The sequence below is a fragment of the Taudactylus pleione genome, unplaced genomic scaffold (assembly GCF_031769625.1).
Source record: "Taudactylus pleione unplaced genomic scaffold, aTauple2 ptg000230l, whole genome shotgun sequence".
Classification (NCBI taxonomy): Eukaryota; Metazoa; Chordata; class Amphibia; order Anura; family Myobatrachidae; genus Taudactylus; species Taudactylus pleione.
In genome coordinates, this window is record NW_028284632.1 from 4,016,121 (window position 1) to 4,034,327 (window position 18,207).

General features: G+C 46.5%; 1 protein-coding gene across 1 annotated transcript in view; it reads left to right on the forward strand.

The window, feature by feature from the left end:
- AGBL4 (AGBL carboxypeptidase 4) overlaps positions 1-18,207 on the forward strand; it is a 2,679,639-nt gene that overhangs the window by 2,432,994 nt on the left and 228,438 nt on the right. Inside the window, exon 10 of the mRNA XM_088479301.1 lies at positions 5,781-5,933. Within this exon, the coding sequence (XP_088335427.1) occupies positions 5,781-5,933 (153 nt within the window). The remainder of the gene's footprint in view (positions 1-5,780; positions 5,934-18,207) is intronic.

Below are 18,207 nucleotides of genomic sequence, written 5' to 3' on the forward strand. Positions count from 1 at the left end.
AGTGGGGGTTGCTGGGTGTGGACAGAAGAGGGGGTGGCTGGTTGGGGACAACAGTGGGCAGTGGGGGTCGCTGGCTGGGGACAGAAGTGGGGGTGGCTGACTGGGGACAACAGTGGGCAGTGGGGGTGGCTGGCTGGGGACAGAAGTGGGGGTGGCTGGCTGTGGACAGAAGAGGGGGTAGCTGGCTGAGGACAAGAGTGGGCAGTGGGGGTTGCTGGGTGTGGACAGAAGAGGTGGTGGCTGGCTGGGGACAACAGTGGGCAGTGGGGGTCGCTGGCTGGGGACAGAAGTGGGGGTGGCTGACTGGGGACAACAGTGGGCAGTGGGGGTGGCTGGCTGGGGACAGAAGTGGGGGTGACTGGCTGTGGACATAAGAGGGGGTAGCTGGCTGGGGACAAGAGTGGGCAGTGGGGGTCGCTGTCTGTGGACAGAAGAGGGGGTCGCTGGCTGGGGATAACAGTGGGCAGTGGGGGTTGCTGGCTGGGGACAGATGTGGGGGTGGCTGACTGGGGACAGAAGTGGGGGTAGCTGGCTGGGGACAACAGTGGGCAGTGGGGGTGGCTGGCTGGGGACAGAAGAGGGGGTGGCTGGCTGGGGACAGAAGTGGGGGTGGCTGGCTGGGGACAACAGTGGGCAGTGGGGGGTGGCTGGCTGGGGACAGAAGAGGGGGTGGCTGGCTGGGGAAAGAAGTGGGGCTGGCTGGTTGTGGACAGAAGAGGGGGTGGCTGGCTGGCTGTGAACAGAAGAGGGGGTAGCTGGCTGGGGACAAGAGTGGGCAGTGGGGGTCGCTGGCTGTGGACAGAAGAGGGGGTGGCTGGCTGGGGACAACAGTGGGCAGTGGGGGTCGCTGGCTGGGGACAGATGGGGGGCTAACTGGCTGGGGACAGAAGTGGGGGTGGCTGGCTGTGGACAGAAGAGGAAGTAGCTGGCTGAGGACAACAGTGGGAAGAGGGGGTGGCTGGCTGGGGACAGAAGTGGGGCTGACTGGCTGGGGACAGAAGAGGGTGACTGGCGGGGGACAGAAGTGGGGGTGGCAGGCTGGGGACAGAAGTGGGGCTGACTGGCTGGGGACAGAAGAGGGGGTGGCTGGCTGGGGACAGAAGTGGGGGAGGCTGGTTGGGGTAAGAAGTGGGGGTGGCTGGCTGGCTGGGGACAGAAGTGGGGCTGACTGGGGACAGAAGTGGGGGTAGCTGGCTTGGGACAACAGTGGGCAGTGGGGGTCGCTGGCTAGGGACAGAAGAGGGGGTGGCTGGCTGGGAACAGAAGTGGGGGTGGCTAGCTGGCTGGGGATAGAAGTGGGGGTAGCTTGCTGGGGACAGAGATGGAGGGACAGGCTGTCTGGGTTCACAAAAGGAGGTAGGCTGTCTGAAAACACAGAAGGGGGGACAGTCTGTCTGGAAACACAAAAGGGGGCAGGCCGCCTGAGGTCACAGAAGGATCTAGCTGGCTGTGGACACAGAAGGGGGGGCTAGCTATCTGGGTGCACAGAAGGGGGCTTGGCTGTCTGGAGGCACTGAAGGGGGGCTGGCGGTCTGGGGACACAGAAGGAGGGTTGGCTGGGGACAAATAAAGGGGAGAAAGCTGGCTGGGGACACAGAAGGGGGAGCAGGCTGGCTGGGGACATACAAGGGGTGGCTGGTTGGCCGGGACATGTGCTATTTTCTGTGGGGGAGCAATGTTATTTATCTCTGTGGGGGAGCGATGTTATTTATCTCTGTGGGGACCAATGTTATTTATCTCTGTGGGGGAGCAATGTTATTTATCTCTATGGGGAGCATTGTTATTTAGCTCTATGGGGAGCATTGTTATTTATCTCTATGGAAATTTTAACAGGTATTGCTGACCCTAATCCTATGGTTATGTTAACGTCATGTATTCATAAGGTAGTCTTTTAATTTGATAACATGCCTCTTATTGTGAGACCACTTCTACTATATTAAGCTTTTTTGTGGGGGGGGGGGCATATTTTATAGGTTCACACTGGGAGCTCCAGCCCGTTGAAATGGCCCTGCTCTCCGGGCCAGCCTAATGTTTGGTCTGGACTGGTACTGTTGTGTTATGTGTCTATCATAGTTAGTGCCCACTGTATCTCACCGATGTGGAGCTACAGGTCCCATGAGATGATGTTGTCATTATCTCGTGAGTCCCTCTCTCTCTCTCTGCTCAGGTCCTGATAACAGGCATTGTAAAACGGGGCAACAATGATTCAGTGCGAATCACATCGTCAGCACCTGGACCGCCCACCTTTGCTTGACTCCTTGACACTCACCCACTGTTCCGGGTGGCTGGGAGCAACACCAAATTTTCGGGAGTCTCTTTCCGGGAGAATAGAGTCTATGGTTCACCAGGAACTAGTCCATACTTACCTACTTGAATGCCCAAGAGACTCTTGAATATTGAGAAGTCCTCCTGTGAGAGTAGGCCACCCTCCTGCATCCCACTTTTTTTCCATGAGAAGTGGGCAGGGTAATGATGATGTGATTCACTGGGAAACGCGTCATCTCATAGCCCTGACAACTGATGCACGAATCTGTGTCACCATAGCCACATCCCCTGATGCATGATAAATTGTGTCATTGTGCATAGCAGTGGCAGGGTGGGAGCCATGATAATACAAATTTACATTATCATGCTCCCTGCGCTTTCCCCTTAGCCCTCACCTCCAAGTCCATACAGTAAGAACTAGTCACATTGCTGAAACAGGTAGCACAGGTGTCTTATGCTAAACTGATTTTACCAATGTCTGTTGAACTGATCGACTGCATTTAAAATATTGGTTCTGCCTCATAGATAAAGTGTGTTAGGCACCTGGAGTTAGATTACTTTTCACACAAAGGAGCATTCAGAAGAATTCTTTTGTCTATTTCCTCAGCTGTATTGCTAAGACAGGCACAACTGAAGCAGATGAGCAAGTGAGAACACTGCTTTGATGTTATCAGTTACAAGTAAAATATATTACATTATGTTTTTGGGGGGGTACCTGCAAATATTAAGGATCCCCTAATGTAACAAGGAGGGAGCTCAGCAAATTATTCTGATATCCGGACCGGTGCCTCCACCTCTAACTGCAAAGCAGCCTCCATAGCATTCTGTAGGTGCTGGTAAGCTGATGGATGCTAAACTTCGCATTACGGAGCTTCCAGATGCTTCCCCGTCGGCCTCCGCTGAAACACATTCGCCGTTCACGCTTCTAGCTCTTTGCTGGGACGTGCTTTCATCGGAACCTGAGTCCCGGCAAGAGTTCTTTGCTAAACACCCAGCAAAAATATAAATTTTCGCTTTGCGAATTTCGGTGAAAATAATGTATCCCATCCACATTAAAAATGCAGTTTGTGATAAATTGGCAAAAAAAATATTTCAAAACAAGTGTAACATTTCAATCATTAAATACGTTTATAATCACAAATCTAACATTAATATCTAAACTAAGGTACATATTGTGTATGCAATCTATACTAATTCCCCCCCTGTTCTAATTTTAAGTAGAAAATATTTTTAATATAATAACAATTCACATTTATATTATGCCTAGAGTTGACAAGTGAGAAAAACAACACATGACAAGCATAATGAGTACATATAAAGGCACAGCAGTAGGCTAACTATAACCAATAAACGTTGCATAATCTTTGCCTTTATGTAATTAATTCCTTGTAATACAGTATATAAGCCATATTATGGAGTGTAAAGGTGCAATACTCACCAACGGGTTGCATGTGACAATTTAAAACAGCACTCACAGTCAGTGTAAAGCATGTCAGGCTTTATGTCAACACATTTAGATTGTTGACATTTAACATGTCGACACCAGAATGTCGCCATGTGTTTTTTTGTCAGTTTGTAGGGTTAGGGGTTAGGTTTAGGGTTAGATTTAGGATAAAATAAAATAAAAACACATGTTGATATTCTGAACTTGTCGACATTTTAACCTTGTCGACCTAAGTGAATGCTGACATACTGTAATCATTCCTATTTTTTTTGAACTGTGAGAGGAAATCTGGAGGGAATCCAAGCAAACATATGGAGAACATACAAACTCCTCACCTACAAGAGTCCATGAATGAAACCAGTGATCCGAGGTCTAAGCCTGTTTCAGATATGAACGCTGTTAGCATTGCTGCTGTGACTTTGTGACTGTGGGCCTGATTCAGACCCACTCGCAAGCAGCGGGTCGATGGTATGCCAGTGCGCATGCGCGGCGTGCACACTGCGCGTGTGCGAGCCCCGAAGTAAGCGCAAAAAGCACTCGCTCCGTGGCTCACTACAAAAGGGGCGGCTGTCGATGTTGATCGACAGCTTGCCCCGTTTTGTAGGCGTGGCATGGGGGTGGCTTCACAAACGGAGGCATTCCCAAGCGAACGCCTGCCATTTGTGGTCGGCCCCACTGACATCACCAGTGATGTCAGTGGGAGAGCTTCCTGCTCTATTAGAGCCTGAAGCTCTCTGGGGCTTGCGGCAACGAGACCCTACCGCAAGGGTCTCATCGCAAGCCCGATGGTCACGATGGTCTTGACCATCGCAACCATTATCCTGGCCACTCGTAATAGTTGTGGGTGGTCACCCACAGCTATGCGAGCGGCCAGGAGGCCGCACCAAAAAAAAGCAATGATTCAGAGCGAGCGCTCTTTCAGAGCCTCCGTCTCTGAATCAGGCCCTGTGTGCGATGCTTTTACAAGCTAATGCAGCAGGAGACGTTTGATGACAACAGACACCTCCTGCCAGTATCAAAGATCCGAGGGCTGCATCCGAGGTCATCGTCCATCTGAGTAAGCTTAATCTTACCCAGAATGGGCAACGGAATTGCACAGCCATGGTTAGGAAGTCTGCAAGGGCCAGGAGGCTCACGAAAATTGGGGCTCTCTATGCGCCCCCAGGAGAGGGCAAGTCTCTCGGACTGCCTCGCCTCCCCCCGTACCGCCCACTTCTCCTTGCTCCCCCTTCACTCACCTGAAGAAAGTGGGTGGACTGGAGGGGCCCAATGATACGATTTGTGGTGAATCGCGTCATCGCAGCCCCGCCCCCTGCTGTACAATCCTGGTAATGACCGCAATGACATGATCAAGCCACCATACCCCCGCACCATTTCTGCCGTCACGCTGCCAGAGGGCGCTGCCAGAAAGTCGGCAAGTATGCCCTTGGTGGTAGAGATGAGAAAAACATATTATGAACTATGGGCTCCCAACCTTAAGGGCTGAATCTGAGTCACACGCAGAGTGGCTGTAGTATTCTCATGTGAGAATCTGTAGGGGGTCCATGCATCTACATCTAGCGGAAAGCCGTGCTGCCCATTAATGTTATACAAACCACCACAACAGTCATCATGAGTATTGGCAGGTGCGCCAGCCCCATGCTAGGTGCAAGACATCCGTCATATACTGGCTTCCCTTTCCCATGCGAATGAGAGCCTTTGATACATCCACAACACTTCCATGGTGGTTCCATTTGAACACATTGTTGCTGGCTAATTTCTCAGAAAGACCAATCCGGCTAGGTTCAGTCCAACTCAGAATAGGGCGGACATATGCAAAAATGCGTAAATTCTCATCTGTACATGCTCTATATAAAAAGAACCCACTATTTGCGCCTGTTCACAGAGATCAGTCCGACTCAGTATGAGCCCCTTAGGCTGTAACATTCTCAATCCATGACGGGTGTCAGGGTTTGCCTTGAGAAGGCTGGTTACAATTGGAAATACAATTGATGTCTCTGATAAACTGTAAATGATCAATTCTGTAGTGCTGGAATGTTTTAGATTCACCCATTATCTCCTGTCCCAACAGAAAACCAATTTGGAGTTCTACATTGACATACATGCCCATTCCACCATGATGAACGGCTTCATGTATGGGAATATCTTTGAGCAGGATGAGCTATTTCAGAGACAGGCCATATTTCCTAAGCTGCTCTGTCGGAATGCTGAAGACTTTTCCTTTGTAAGTATACAAATTGTGCTTTATATAATAAGAGTGAAAGCAGTTGCTGTGATGCATAGTTAGGAGTACAGGGTGGAGGCAGCCAAGTTGTGATATAAGTTCTATCGATAAGACTGCAACCAAGCAGTGATATAAGTTCCTCTTTGTGAATTGATATGTTGCATTATCATAAAGCTGATAACACTGAGTACATATTACATGCACGCTAATCAGGCCTATGGACAGGGGGTACAAGAGGGACATTTATACCAAGACTCAAGACTCCAAGGGGCCCCAGTCATTCAGTAGACCTCGGAGTCCAGTCCAGATTCTGACGGCTGCCACCTGCCCTGCCTGTGTCACTGCAGTGAATACATGAACATGCGTGACATCATGATATTGCACGGCTGAATGGCAGGGGAGCCACAAGGGGTTGTGAAGCTGGAGATGGAGAGACAGAGAGGGGATGAGGCTGGAAATGGAGAGACAGAAAGGGTGATGAGGCTCAAAGTGGCAAGACAGAGAGGAAGATGAGGCTGGATATGGAGAGACAGAGAGGGGGTGAGATTGGAAATGGAGACAGAAAGGGGGATGAGGCTGGAGATGGTGAAACAAAGAGGGGGATGAGGCTGGAAATGGAGAAAAGAGGGGCATGAGGCTGGAGATGGTAAGACAGAGAGGGAGATGAGGCTGGAGATGGTGAGACAGAGGGAGATGAGGCTGGAGATGGTGAGACAGAGGGGGGATGAGGCTGGAGATGGTGAGACAGAGAGGGAGATGAGGCTGGAGATGGTGAGACAGAGGGGGCATGAGGCTGGAGATGGTGAGACAGAGGGGGGATGAGGCTGGAGATGGTGAGACAGAGGGGGGATGAGGCTGGAGATGGTGAGACAGAGAGGGAGATGAGGCTGGAGATGGTGAGACAGAGGGGGGATGAGCCTGGAGATGGTTAGACAGAGGGGGGATGAGGCTGGAGATGGAGAGATAGAGAGGGGGGATGAAGCTGGAAGCACACAGAGATGGTGCTGGAGAGACACGGGGGTGGGATAATTCTAAATACACTGGGAATGTGCTGATGATCGACCAACCTGTACCTACCAAAGAGGGATGGGGGGTCTACAAGTACATGATTATACTGGCCTCATGATTTCTGTTGCCAGCCCTGACTTTAACCTTACTACACAACATATTTTGCTTAAATTGTTGAGCACAAGGAAAACATATGCTAGGTACACGTATTTTTGTGTTCCTTTTATGGACCTCAATGATATCATACAGTACATCCTGAAAGTATTCACAGCGCTTCACTTTTCCACTTTTTGTTATGTTACAGCCTTATCCCAAAATTACACGTTGTCATTATGGGGTATTATGTGTAGAATTTCGAGGACAAATATGAATTTATTTCATTTTTCAATAAGGCTGTAACATAACAAAATGTGGAAAAAGTGAAGCGCTATGAATACTTTCCGGATGTACTGTACCCTACTTTTGTTAAGAATGTTTGAAAGAAAGGGGGAACCGCAGCATATATGTCCGATATCTGCTGCAGTCACGCTATTTCTGTATTGCAAAAGCAACCACCAAAAGTTTCTATGGGGGCTGCTAAATTTTGAAATTTACCAAGCTCGGGAAAGCTGACTACGCATACTGAATAGCTGTGTCGTGTTGTACCCGGCAGTAAAGTGACCTCATCGGCTCCTATCAGAACCTCTATCCCTGCATGATATTTTTGGTAAATTCCGACGATACATAATTTCTTATTGCTGCGTTATGTGGTGATAACAAATTATAATTATTGGGACAAATTCACGAATATTGATAAATATGCCACATAGACACATACAAAGTTAACATATAATACAGGGCCAACCACTCCTGACTCAACCCAAAACAGTATGGGATCTACCAGACCATAATATCGAGTGAAGTATCCAGGCTCATCTGTTTTATTTTTATTATTTCTTTTCCTTACCTTCACTTTTACTCCCTGTGTTGCCTGTGTATGATCAGACTGTGGGCTTGGGGCCTGATTCAGCTTAGGTGTAATCATGTCTCCTGTATGCATTACTTATCTGACTTGCGTTGTATAATGCAGTATCGGATAATCTGCGGGAACATCGGAACATGCTCAGAACGGGTCAGGCGCCTTTGCAGATTCCCGACCATCGTCAATCTGCGTTCAGCAGTGCACTAGCGCTGGCCCTTTATTCAGAGATGTACGCTATTCCCATATTAATGCAGCTGAGCGATTAATGGTCGACTGTGCATGCATCACGGTCGCACTGCGTACGCACCAAGGTACATTTGCGAAGTCGCTTGCAGTGAGGATTACTTCACAAAGTGATTGGCAGTCAGGGATCGTTTGGGGAGGAGACAGGGAGTGGCAGCAAAATCCCATTTTCAGGGCGTGTCTCAGCCTCCAATTGTGATCCCATACGTAGATAAAGTGGTTAGTAGTAATGTATGGATTTGGAGACAGCTATGAACTTTTCCAGCTGATAAGGAGATCAGCCAAGGACCATTCTGTGTTAAGGTGCCCACACACTAGGCGTTCAGGTCACAATCCGATATCGTGACCGATTTCTCCCCCTGCAGTCGTGGGCACGATTTGGTGTTAAAAACAATCCAAATTGACCCACGATCTATCGTGCATCCTATATTATTCCAGTGCATCGTGATAAGATTTTCAGATCTTGTCTGCAGCAGGCAAGATCTGAAGATGCGATGTACGACCAGCGGGTACGCGCATCGGCATCGTAATCGTGAGTAGAGACTCACGATTAGGACATATTTTACACGATCTGTCGTCCCGATGCGTCGGAATCGGGCTGATCGTGTAAAATATTGCCTAGTGTGTGGGCACCTTTAGTTTGGGGAGATTTATCAATCCTTCTAAAGAGGACAAGTGGTGTAATTTCCCACAACCAACCAATCAGCTTCTAGCTATCATTTATCAAGTACATTCTGTAAGATAATAGCTAAAGGCTGGTTGGTTAAAATGGCCAACTTCTCCACCCATCATCTTTTACAGGTTTGATACATCTCCCTGTATGCTAGAGGTTTTATGGTTTGTATATCTGAGAAGTTGCATTTAAGAATCGCTGGTGTCTTCAGTTTTTTTATTAGTCTTCATCAAAACTTCTAATAAGGAGAAAACAAATTCTGAAGGTCATTCCGACCTAAAGCAGCAGAGTCTGCCAACTTCAGGAGACATAATAAAAAGAGCCATTTGCCTGATGGAAATAGTAATAGAAGTGTTTTCATCAATGAAGCAGGCATACAGTAAATGGTTTTATTTCACTGTTTTTCAGTATTGCAAAAGCCTTCTGTACAGAGCCAGTGAAAAACAATAATACTGTAATTATAGTGCCTGTTTAATGCACCCATCTTGCTGATTACATTTCTTCCTACGTCCAGGAACAATATAAGTCCTACTGTGGGATCTCTGACAATTTTCATTTTATATTTCCCACATTAGCCACATTACTATTGTTATTGACTATTGCATAGAAAATTCATCTGGTCCTTTAACACCATCAAGAAATATCCTTGGTGATTCTACAGAGCATGGTTTGTCAAACTCTGGGGTCTATTTACTAAGCCTTGGATGGAGATAAAGTGAACAGAGATAAAGTACCAACCAATCAGCTCCTAACTGTCATTTTTCAAATGCAGCCTGTGACATGGCAGTTAGGAGCTGATTGGCTGGTGCTTTATCTCCATTCACTTTATCTCCACACAAGGCTTAGTACATAGACCCCTCTGTCCTCATGGAACAGTGTATGTTTTCCAGGTATCCTCAGGAATAATCAGTGCCACCTGTAGATCTATTGTGTTAGTTAACACACCTGTGCTCCAGCTAGATGATCTGGAAAACGGTATCCGGTCTGAATGTCGACACAGACATAGGAATGAATGTTGGCATTCACAAATGTCGACATGGTTAAAATATGGACATGTTCATAATGTCGCCATTTAACATGGCGACGGTGAATTTATGTTATTTTTAGGGTCAGGCTTAGAGTTAGGGGTTAGGTTTAGTCTAAAATATGCAAAAAAAATGTGTGTCAGCATTCTGGTGTCGACATGGTAAATGCAGACTTTATGAGCATGTCAACATTTTAGCCGTGTCGACATCTGTGAATGTCGACATACTGTTTGTCGAGCTAATGTCCATGTCAACATTCTGCCATCTAGAACCTTTCAACATTCTGGTGTTGACATTCTGATTGTCGACATTTCATACTACAACCGTGGAAAACATGCACTGTTAGGGCTATTTCACACACAACGGAGTTGTCCGTCCGGCAAAAAAATGAAGTTTTTTTCCGTTGTTTAATTTCAGTGGAAGTTGCAAATACAAATACATTAGGGATTCCACACTGCACAAACACGGTACGGATCGCTGTGTTACAGCCGTGATAGCCACTGGCTAGGATGGCTGCCGTCCACGGTTTTCAGTTTGACAGATTGAAAAGAGATTCAAACACATGGCTATAACATTACACACAGCACAGAGCCATTGCTTGTGAAAGGGACTGATCCACAGGAAACAAAACTGACAAAACCGTGTGAGACTAGCCTTAGGGTTCCATGAGGACCAGGTTTGTATAACACTGCCATAGAGAAAACCTAAGGCTATGACCAGATTTAGCTTAGTTATCATTTGCTGGGCACTCCTGTGTATGCGGCGTGAAAGACTGTACATGGCTTTACAGCACATACGCAGAAGGGGCACTTTTCAACGCCAGAAGAATTGCCCTGCCTTGGGTGTTTATTTGTCTATGGTAATGAATGCAGAGGTGAAGGCGGCACCAGATTGGATGACTGCCACTTCTGACAATTCAGATCCCACCTTTGCTACACAAGGTTGGAATTACCCCCGTGGTTGTGTTTTTTGTACCTGCTCTGACACAGTTGGCTGCAAACATGTAGAAATTAGGATTCCAGAATGGGGAACCCCATGAAAGATGCTAAACTGGGGGCACAGTAATTAAAGATGGAGAATACCTCAGGGTGGACAACTCCTTTAATGAATATTAATTCATGAATATTGAGACGAGAGCACGTGGATCATTCATTAAAAGGGAAATACTGTGTCCCAAATCTTGGTATGCACAATTAGACACATTGTTGTCGATAGTCTACATTCTGGAACAGATTCAATTAGCCATGGTGCTTACCGCAGTATGATAACGTCAATCTTTAACGCCTGTAGCTATTCAGTTATACCCCATGTCACTTCAGCACCATCTCCCCTGTGTCTCTTCAGCCCCCCCGCCTGTGTCTCTTCAGCACCATACCTCTGTGTCTCTCCAGCACCATCCTCACTGTGCTTCTCAAGCACCATCTCACCTGTGTCTCCTCAGCACGATCACCCCTGGGTCTATCTAGCACAATCCCTGCTGTGTCTCTCTAGAACCATCCCACCTATGTTTCCCCAGCACATCTCCCTTGTGTCTCTCCAGCACCTTCCACCAGTTTCTCCAGCATCTCCTCCACCAAAACCACCTGTATCTCTTCAGCACCATCCCTCCTGTGTCTCCCAGCTTTAGCTTCCATGTCTTCTGCCTGCTCCTCTTTACACCTTTTTTTTCCCTTAAATGGTATGTCATCATGACGCCACACACATTGTGCTGAAAAACCTTTTTCTGAGCCAATCCAATTTGGGGGTCATGGCTCCCCTTCATGCCTATACCCTGCTACATAGTGCAGGTCAGTAACTGAATGGCAGGAGGTTGGGGGGCTGATGAGGTGGACTCTGCGGGCTCCTGTGTGGCCAGGTGCAAGTGTCCTTCTTGCACCCCTCTGTCACCGGACCTGCCCAGGTGTGTAAGAAAAATGGTTTCAACTGTGCAATCATAGCCGACACAAAATAACAGTAAAGAAATAAAAAGTCATTTCTGCAAATCAGGTCTGTAAAATATCCACAATGTTTGCAGATTTGAAATATGAAAATCTTTTAAACACATAAACAAATCCAATAAAGAAAATCAGTGCGAAATGCCTTGAATTTGCAAACTGTGTGTCCAGGCGTTTCCACATCAAGCCTTAATCATGCACCACATAGAAATAAAATGATTATAAAGCTAAGCTATTTCCATTAGCGAGTGCAGGTTGCTTCTGGGCCTGCCAGCCATCCACTGCGCTGGCCATAATTGACTGTCTCCCAGCCTTAGCCAAGCTGAGAAACAATGTTCTATTAACCAGATAGACAGACTGAAAAGATTACTCTCCTTAAAGCATCTGTCAGCACTGATTGATTTACCAAGCACTGCGGACTGAAAAGGTTTCAAGTGCAGATACAATTTTGTAGGCATTTATCACACCAAACTATAAAGAAATCCAGATTATATTAATAATGCACAGGGCTTTCAGATGCAAACCGGGCAGATCGAGTTAATAACTTGTTTGCTGTGAAATGGGATTCACTTTGGAGATGGTTTCATTTATCTGAATCTCCCCTAAATGGGTCACAGCTCAAAGGGATTTAGTTCTGCGGCTTAAGAATTGAATTTGGGCTACGCAACAGGTTCAGGAAATAGGGTTCTCCCATACATACAAACAGCTAGCGCCCAAAGGCTCCAACTGCTACTGCCATATTTGCTGCTAAATCAATTTGTTCAAAATATTTTGCTGTATCATAACAATGTATTTAGTGTTAACACCAAATGTATACACACACACACACACACACACACACACGGAATGTACTGGGCCTGATACACAGATGGACAAAAATTGGTCATATTGGTTAACACTCTGCACATGCAGAATTGTAAACATTTCCCCTTATCAATAACCCGTTATCATCTTATACTTGGTGCAAAAGATATGTCTGAAGCATACTTGCCTAGTCTCCTGGACCGGCAGGGAGGCTCCCGAAAATTGGGTGGCGCTCCCCCTGGCCTCCCAGAAAAATGTGCAAGTTTATCAAAGCCGACCGCCACTTGTCTGTACTTTCAACAGCAACAGCTCACATTCCCCTGCAGCCTCCCGCTTGCCAAGTGCCATCGTAGCCGCGTCCCCTGCTTTACAATGCCTGTGGTCTTGGCACTGTATAGTGCGGAATCACAATGACGTGATTCTGCTATCATGCCCCCTTGCACCGCCCACCATATACTTGCCTACTTTCTTAATGGCCCCTCTGTAAGAGTCCTAGAGGGGAACCGATGGCCGGGGGCATTCTTGTCATTGTGGCCACGCTGCCAAAGCTGCAATTCACAGCATTTGCAATGGGAGTGGGGTTACACGGCATGTAGGTTCCGCCTCCCGCTGGTCGAAGCCTGGGGACAGGGCAGGTGACGCAATTTGCATTGAATCACATTATCTGTCCTCCCAGCCGCCTATTGCAGTCAACAAGTGGGTGGAATGAGACACTAGCCAAACTCTGTTGGGAGGCCTGGAGAGATTCCCCAAATTCGGGACTCTCCTGGACCTTTCAATAAAAGTATGGCCCACCTGAGCGGCTGCCACGACCCCTGATGTGCCGGCCTGGCTGCCCCCCTCCTGAAAGCACATTGGGAAGTAACGTCACGCAGTTGCTCAACAATAGTTTTAATTTACATTTATTTTTAAAATCCTGTTTATGGCCTGAGGTAGGGTATCAGTGGCTCTACCACATTTGTGGAACTAGAAGTCCCAGATTGCCCTATGACCAGGTTGGCAGCTATAATTGTAATTGTTTACATGCCACAAACAAACATGGGATACCAACATATACACGGATACAGACAGATACACATAGGAGGCAATTCACTTCTGAGTGATGTGAGGCTATGATGTCTGGCTGCGCACATTACTCGGAATGAAGATAGAACAACATCACTAATTATACTGCACTCCTTATGGGGGTTAAGGTTAAAAGAGGTGATGTTGCAGCTGCTTGCACCATCACAAGCATCCCACTCAGAACTAAGGGCTTGATACAGAGGGCCTCATTCAGAGGCGGTCGTAGGATGCAAGCGGTCGCTCAGAAACAGGGCGGCCGCTTGCATCCTGAACGGCCGCCTCCATGTCGGTCGTTAGGCTGTGGGTTAACACCCACAGCTCTAACGACCGCTAAGGGAGATGGTCGCGATGGTCAAGACCATCGCGACCATCGGGGCTTACGACGAGACCCTAGGGTAGGGTCTCGTCAACCTTAAGCCCCAGGGAGCTTCCTGCTCTGTTTGAGCAGGAAGCTCCCCACTGACATCACTGATGATGTCAGTGGGGATGCCCACAAAACGGCAAGCGTTCCGAAAGGAACGCCTCCGTTTGGCCGGGCACGCCCCCTGCCCGCCCAGCAAACTGAGCGAGCTGTCAATCAACATCGACAGCTCGCTCCGTCTGCTTCGAGCCCGCTAACGACAGGTGATCCGTCGTTAGCGGGGGCTCGCACATGCGCACGACGGAGCAGTCTCCGTCGTGCGTATGCACTGTGGACCAACATCGAGTCGGTTGCGAGTGCTCAGCGCTCACGACCGACTCTGAATAAGGTCCAGAGTGCTCGCAAGCGGGTCGATATGTGGCCCCTGTGCATGCGCCGCCTCCGGGACTCACTACAAGACGGGGCGGCTGTCGATGTTGATTGACAGCTCGCCCCGTTTTGTAGGCGGGGAGGGGGGGTGACTGCCCTTAGGAACGCCTGCCGATTGTGGGCGGCCCTACTGACATCACTGGAGCAGGAAGTCTACTCGGGCTTGTGGGAGCAGAGACCCTCCCGCAGGGTCTCGACGCAAGCCCGATGGTCACGATAATCGCAACCATCGCCAGGCCGCTCGCACTAGCTGTGGGTGGTCACCCACAGCTTTGCGAGTGGCCTGGAGGCCGAAACTAAAAAAAATTAAAAATGCCCTGAATCAGAGTGTGCGCTCGCGAGTAGCGAGCGCCTCTGACTCAGTCCCTAAATCAGCCCCTACTGTAGAATGGTGACTGACAATAGCATCTAATATCTAGGAATATGGCTCTATCACTAAAGTACCTCTCCATGGCTTATTAGAAGAATGCCTGAGTTGGTCATCAGTGCCTTAACAGCCCGGTGCCCCACTGTACAATCCTGATGGGGCCTTGCCTATAGCCCTATACCCAAAGCCATTTCACAGATGGAGAGGCACAAGCTTGATCAACACATAGTATAAATTGTTTAAAATGCCTGATGACTTTTTACTTTGATTATATGTATCACCGAGATCTAGAGTAATGAGACGACACCTATGCAAGGTTAGAGGACCGCGCAATGTGACCCCGGAAGCCTATGAGGTTGCCTATCGCTGATCTAGGGTTTCTACAGTATGTATAAGGAAAATCTTGCATTAGCCTATTATTCTTGTTATACTTGTACAAATCCTTCCAGGTTTTCCTGGTCATTGCTTTAACATAGCAAATTACAATATTTATTAATGTTTTTTAAAATCTTGTCAGTGGTTAGTATCAGCACAGCATTTGGATGTGTGAGAAGATTTAAGTAAACAATTCTCTGGGGACTGCACCAGATAGAAAAGTCTTTGTCGGTCATATTTCATGGTTAGGGTGGCTCGTTTCTCCGAGCAACAGAGAGTGTTTCTCATTTTTATCAAACTCACCAAGGAGCCATAACTTTGGTTACAAAACCTAGAGGGGTCTTAAGCAGCCGGATACCAGTATCACTCTTGATGTCCAGGCTATTCTCTGGTGTGATCGGAGCTCAGGCTATTTATGGCTTCACCAATAATTCCTCCATTGGATATAACTTATGGTATGTAATAGGTTTCAAGTGTTATTTATAATTTCCAAACTCCTAAATTTCCAGGACCCCGACATACGGTAGAATTTCGGATAACAATGACATGACGCCAAATATGTGTTCTTTAACTATGCCACTAGCACCCCATTTTGACTTGGGGCACCTCTAGGGTAATGCCCAAATTTCCACCTATTATTGATTTTTGTACATTACCCCTTGCAGGGGGCATTGTAATGTAGCTTCTGATTTTGTAATAACAGCGGGTTTTTTTGGTGAGTGGCGATTTACCATAATAGACTCAAAATGCCACAAATCACCCTCCCAAACAAAATCAGTTTTTCAACACGTGTCCCATTTTTTTCAGTGTTCGGAATACAAATTGCAAATTGCTGTATGTAATAAATGCTGAGTTGCTGACAAACACACCGTAACAATCGCCGAACAATATAGGTTCCTCTATCCGGCAATAGAGCTGCAATAGCATCTATCTGGCCAGTCCTATTGAGATAACAAAAAAAATTGTGCCCCCTTTTCATATTAGTGATATTTTCTAGAACAAATGAAGACATTTACTCTATGAATAAGGCAGCCCTACTGTATGTTTTAAGGGGCTGTATTTTATAATTTATTTTAATTGGTGTCACTACTCTTATTTATTATTAAAGGGAGCACTAATTTTTAAATGCACTTCTTATAAGGGCACCAGAAGATATTATTAATTTGAATAGTGGGAACAATTTTAATTATTTTTACCCTAAGTGCCTAATGTAATGGCTATCAGCATTGGGCCAGTTACTGTAGCTCATGTTTGCACACGTTTATTACTTCATTATTTTTTTTTATTTAAAAACAACTTCGGTTTTGAACTTACTGAACATGGGTATTACATCCAGTAATTTGAAGCGCTAGGACACTGCAAATTGGCCGTGATTTGTGGCGACACAAATGGGTAAATTTACTAAAGGTTGGTTTCAATTGATTCAAAATCAATCTAAATCGATTAACATCCAACTGATTAAACCTGGTTACTTCCTGGTCACTTGCTACCAGGGGGTAACCAGGTCTAATTAGGTGGAGGGGGATACACCAAGAGGCCAGGAAGAATCAGTATTGCTGAGGTTCCGGGGATCGACTGTTTAGTGATGTTCTTATCATTAGAAACGTAAATGTACGTGACTACTATTGTTATAAAAGTTGGTTTTAATAATTTACTTACTATTGTGCGCCCCGTTATCTATTCAGATTCCTAGAAAAATTGAAAGGTGCCTCTTAGTTTGATAATATTTCTGACTGGCTAGTGTTTTCACATGACCCAGTTGAGATACTATATACAGTCAGGTGCATAAATATTGGGACATTGACAGAATTTTCATATTTTGGCCTCTATTCACCACCACAATGGCATTGAAATGAAACAAACAAGATGTGCTTTAACTGCAGACTTTCAGATGAACGGTGTAGGAATTACGGTTTCTATATGTGCCTCCCCCTTTTTAAGGGGCCAAAAGTAATGGGACTGTCAAGTCAAAAGCTATTTCATGGACAGGTGTGGGCTATTCCCTCGTTATTTCATTATCAATTAAGCAGGTAAAAGGTCTGGAGTTGATTCTAGGTGTAACATTTGCATTTGGAATCAGTTGCTGTCGACTCTCAATATGAGATCCAAAGAGCTGTCACTATCAGTGAAGCAAGCCATCATTAGGCTGAAAAATCAAAACAAACCCATCAGAGAGAAGGCAAAAACATTAGGTGTGGCCAAATCAACTGTTTGGAACATTCTTAAAAAGAAAGAACGCACCGGAGAGCTCAGCAACACCAAAAGACCCGGAAGACCACGGAAAACAACTGTGGTGGATGACAGAAGAATTATTTACCTGGTGAAGAAAAACCCCTTCACAACAGTTGGCCAAATCAAGAACACTATCCAGGAGGTAGGTGTATATGTGTCAAAGTCAACAATCCAGAGAAGACTTCACAAGAGTGAATATAGAGGGTTCATCACAAGATGTAAACCATTGGTGAGCCTCAAAAACAGGAAGACCAGATTAGAGTTTGCCAAACAACATCTAAAAATGCCATTACAGTTCTGGAACAACATCCTATGGACAGATGAGACAAAGATCAACTTGTACCAGAGTGATGGGAAGAGAAGAGTATGGAGAAGGAAAGGAGCTGCTTATGATCCAAAACATACCACCTCATCAGTGAAGCATGGTGGTGGTACTGTCATGGCGTGGGCATGTATGGCTGTCAATGGAACTGGTTCCCTTGTATTTATTGATGATGTGACTGCTGACAAAAGCAGCAGAATTAATTCTGAAGTGTTTTGGGCAATATTATATGCTCATATTCAGTCAAATGCTTCAGAACTCATTGGACAGCGCTTCACAGTGCAGATGGACAATGACCCGAAGCATACTGCAAAAGCAACCAAAGAGTATTTTAAGGCTAAAAAGTGGAATGTTATGCAATGGCCAAGTCAATCCCCTGACCTGAATCCGATTGAGCATGCATTTCACTTGATGAAGACAAAACTGAAGGGAAAATGCCCCAAGAACAAGCAGGAACTGAAGACATTTGCAGTAG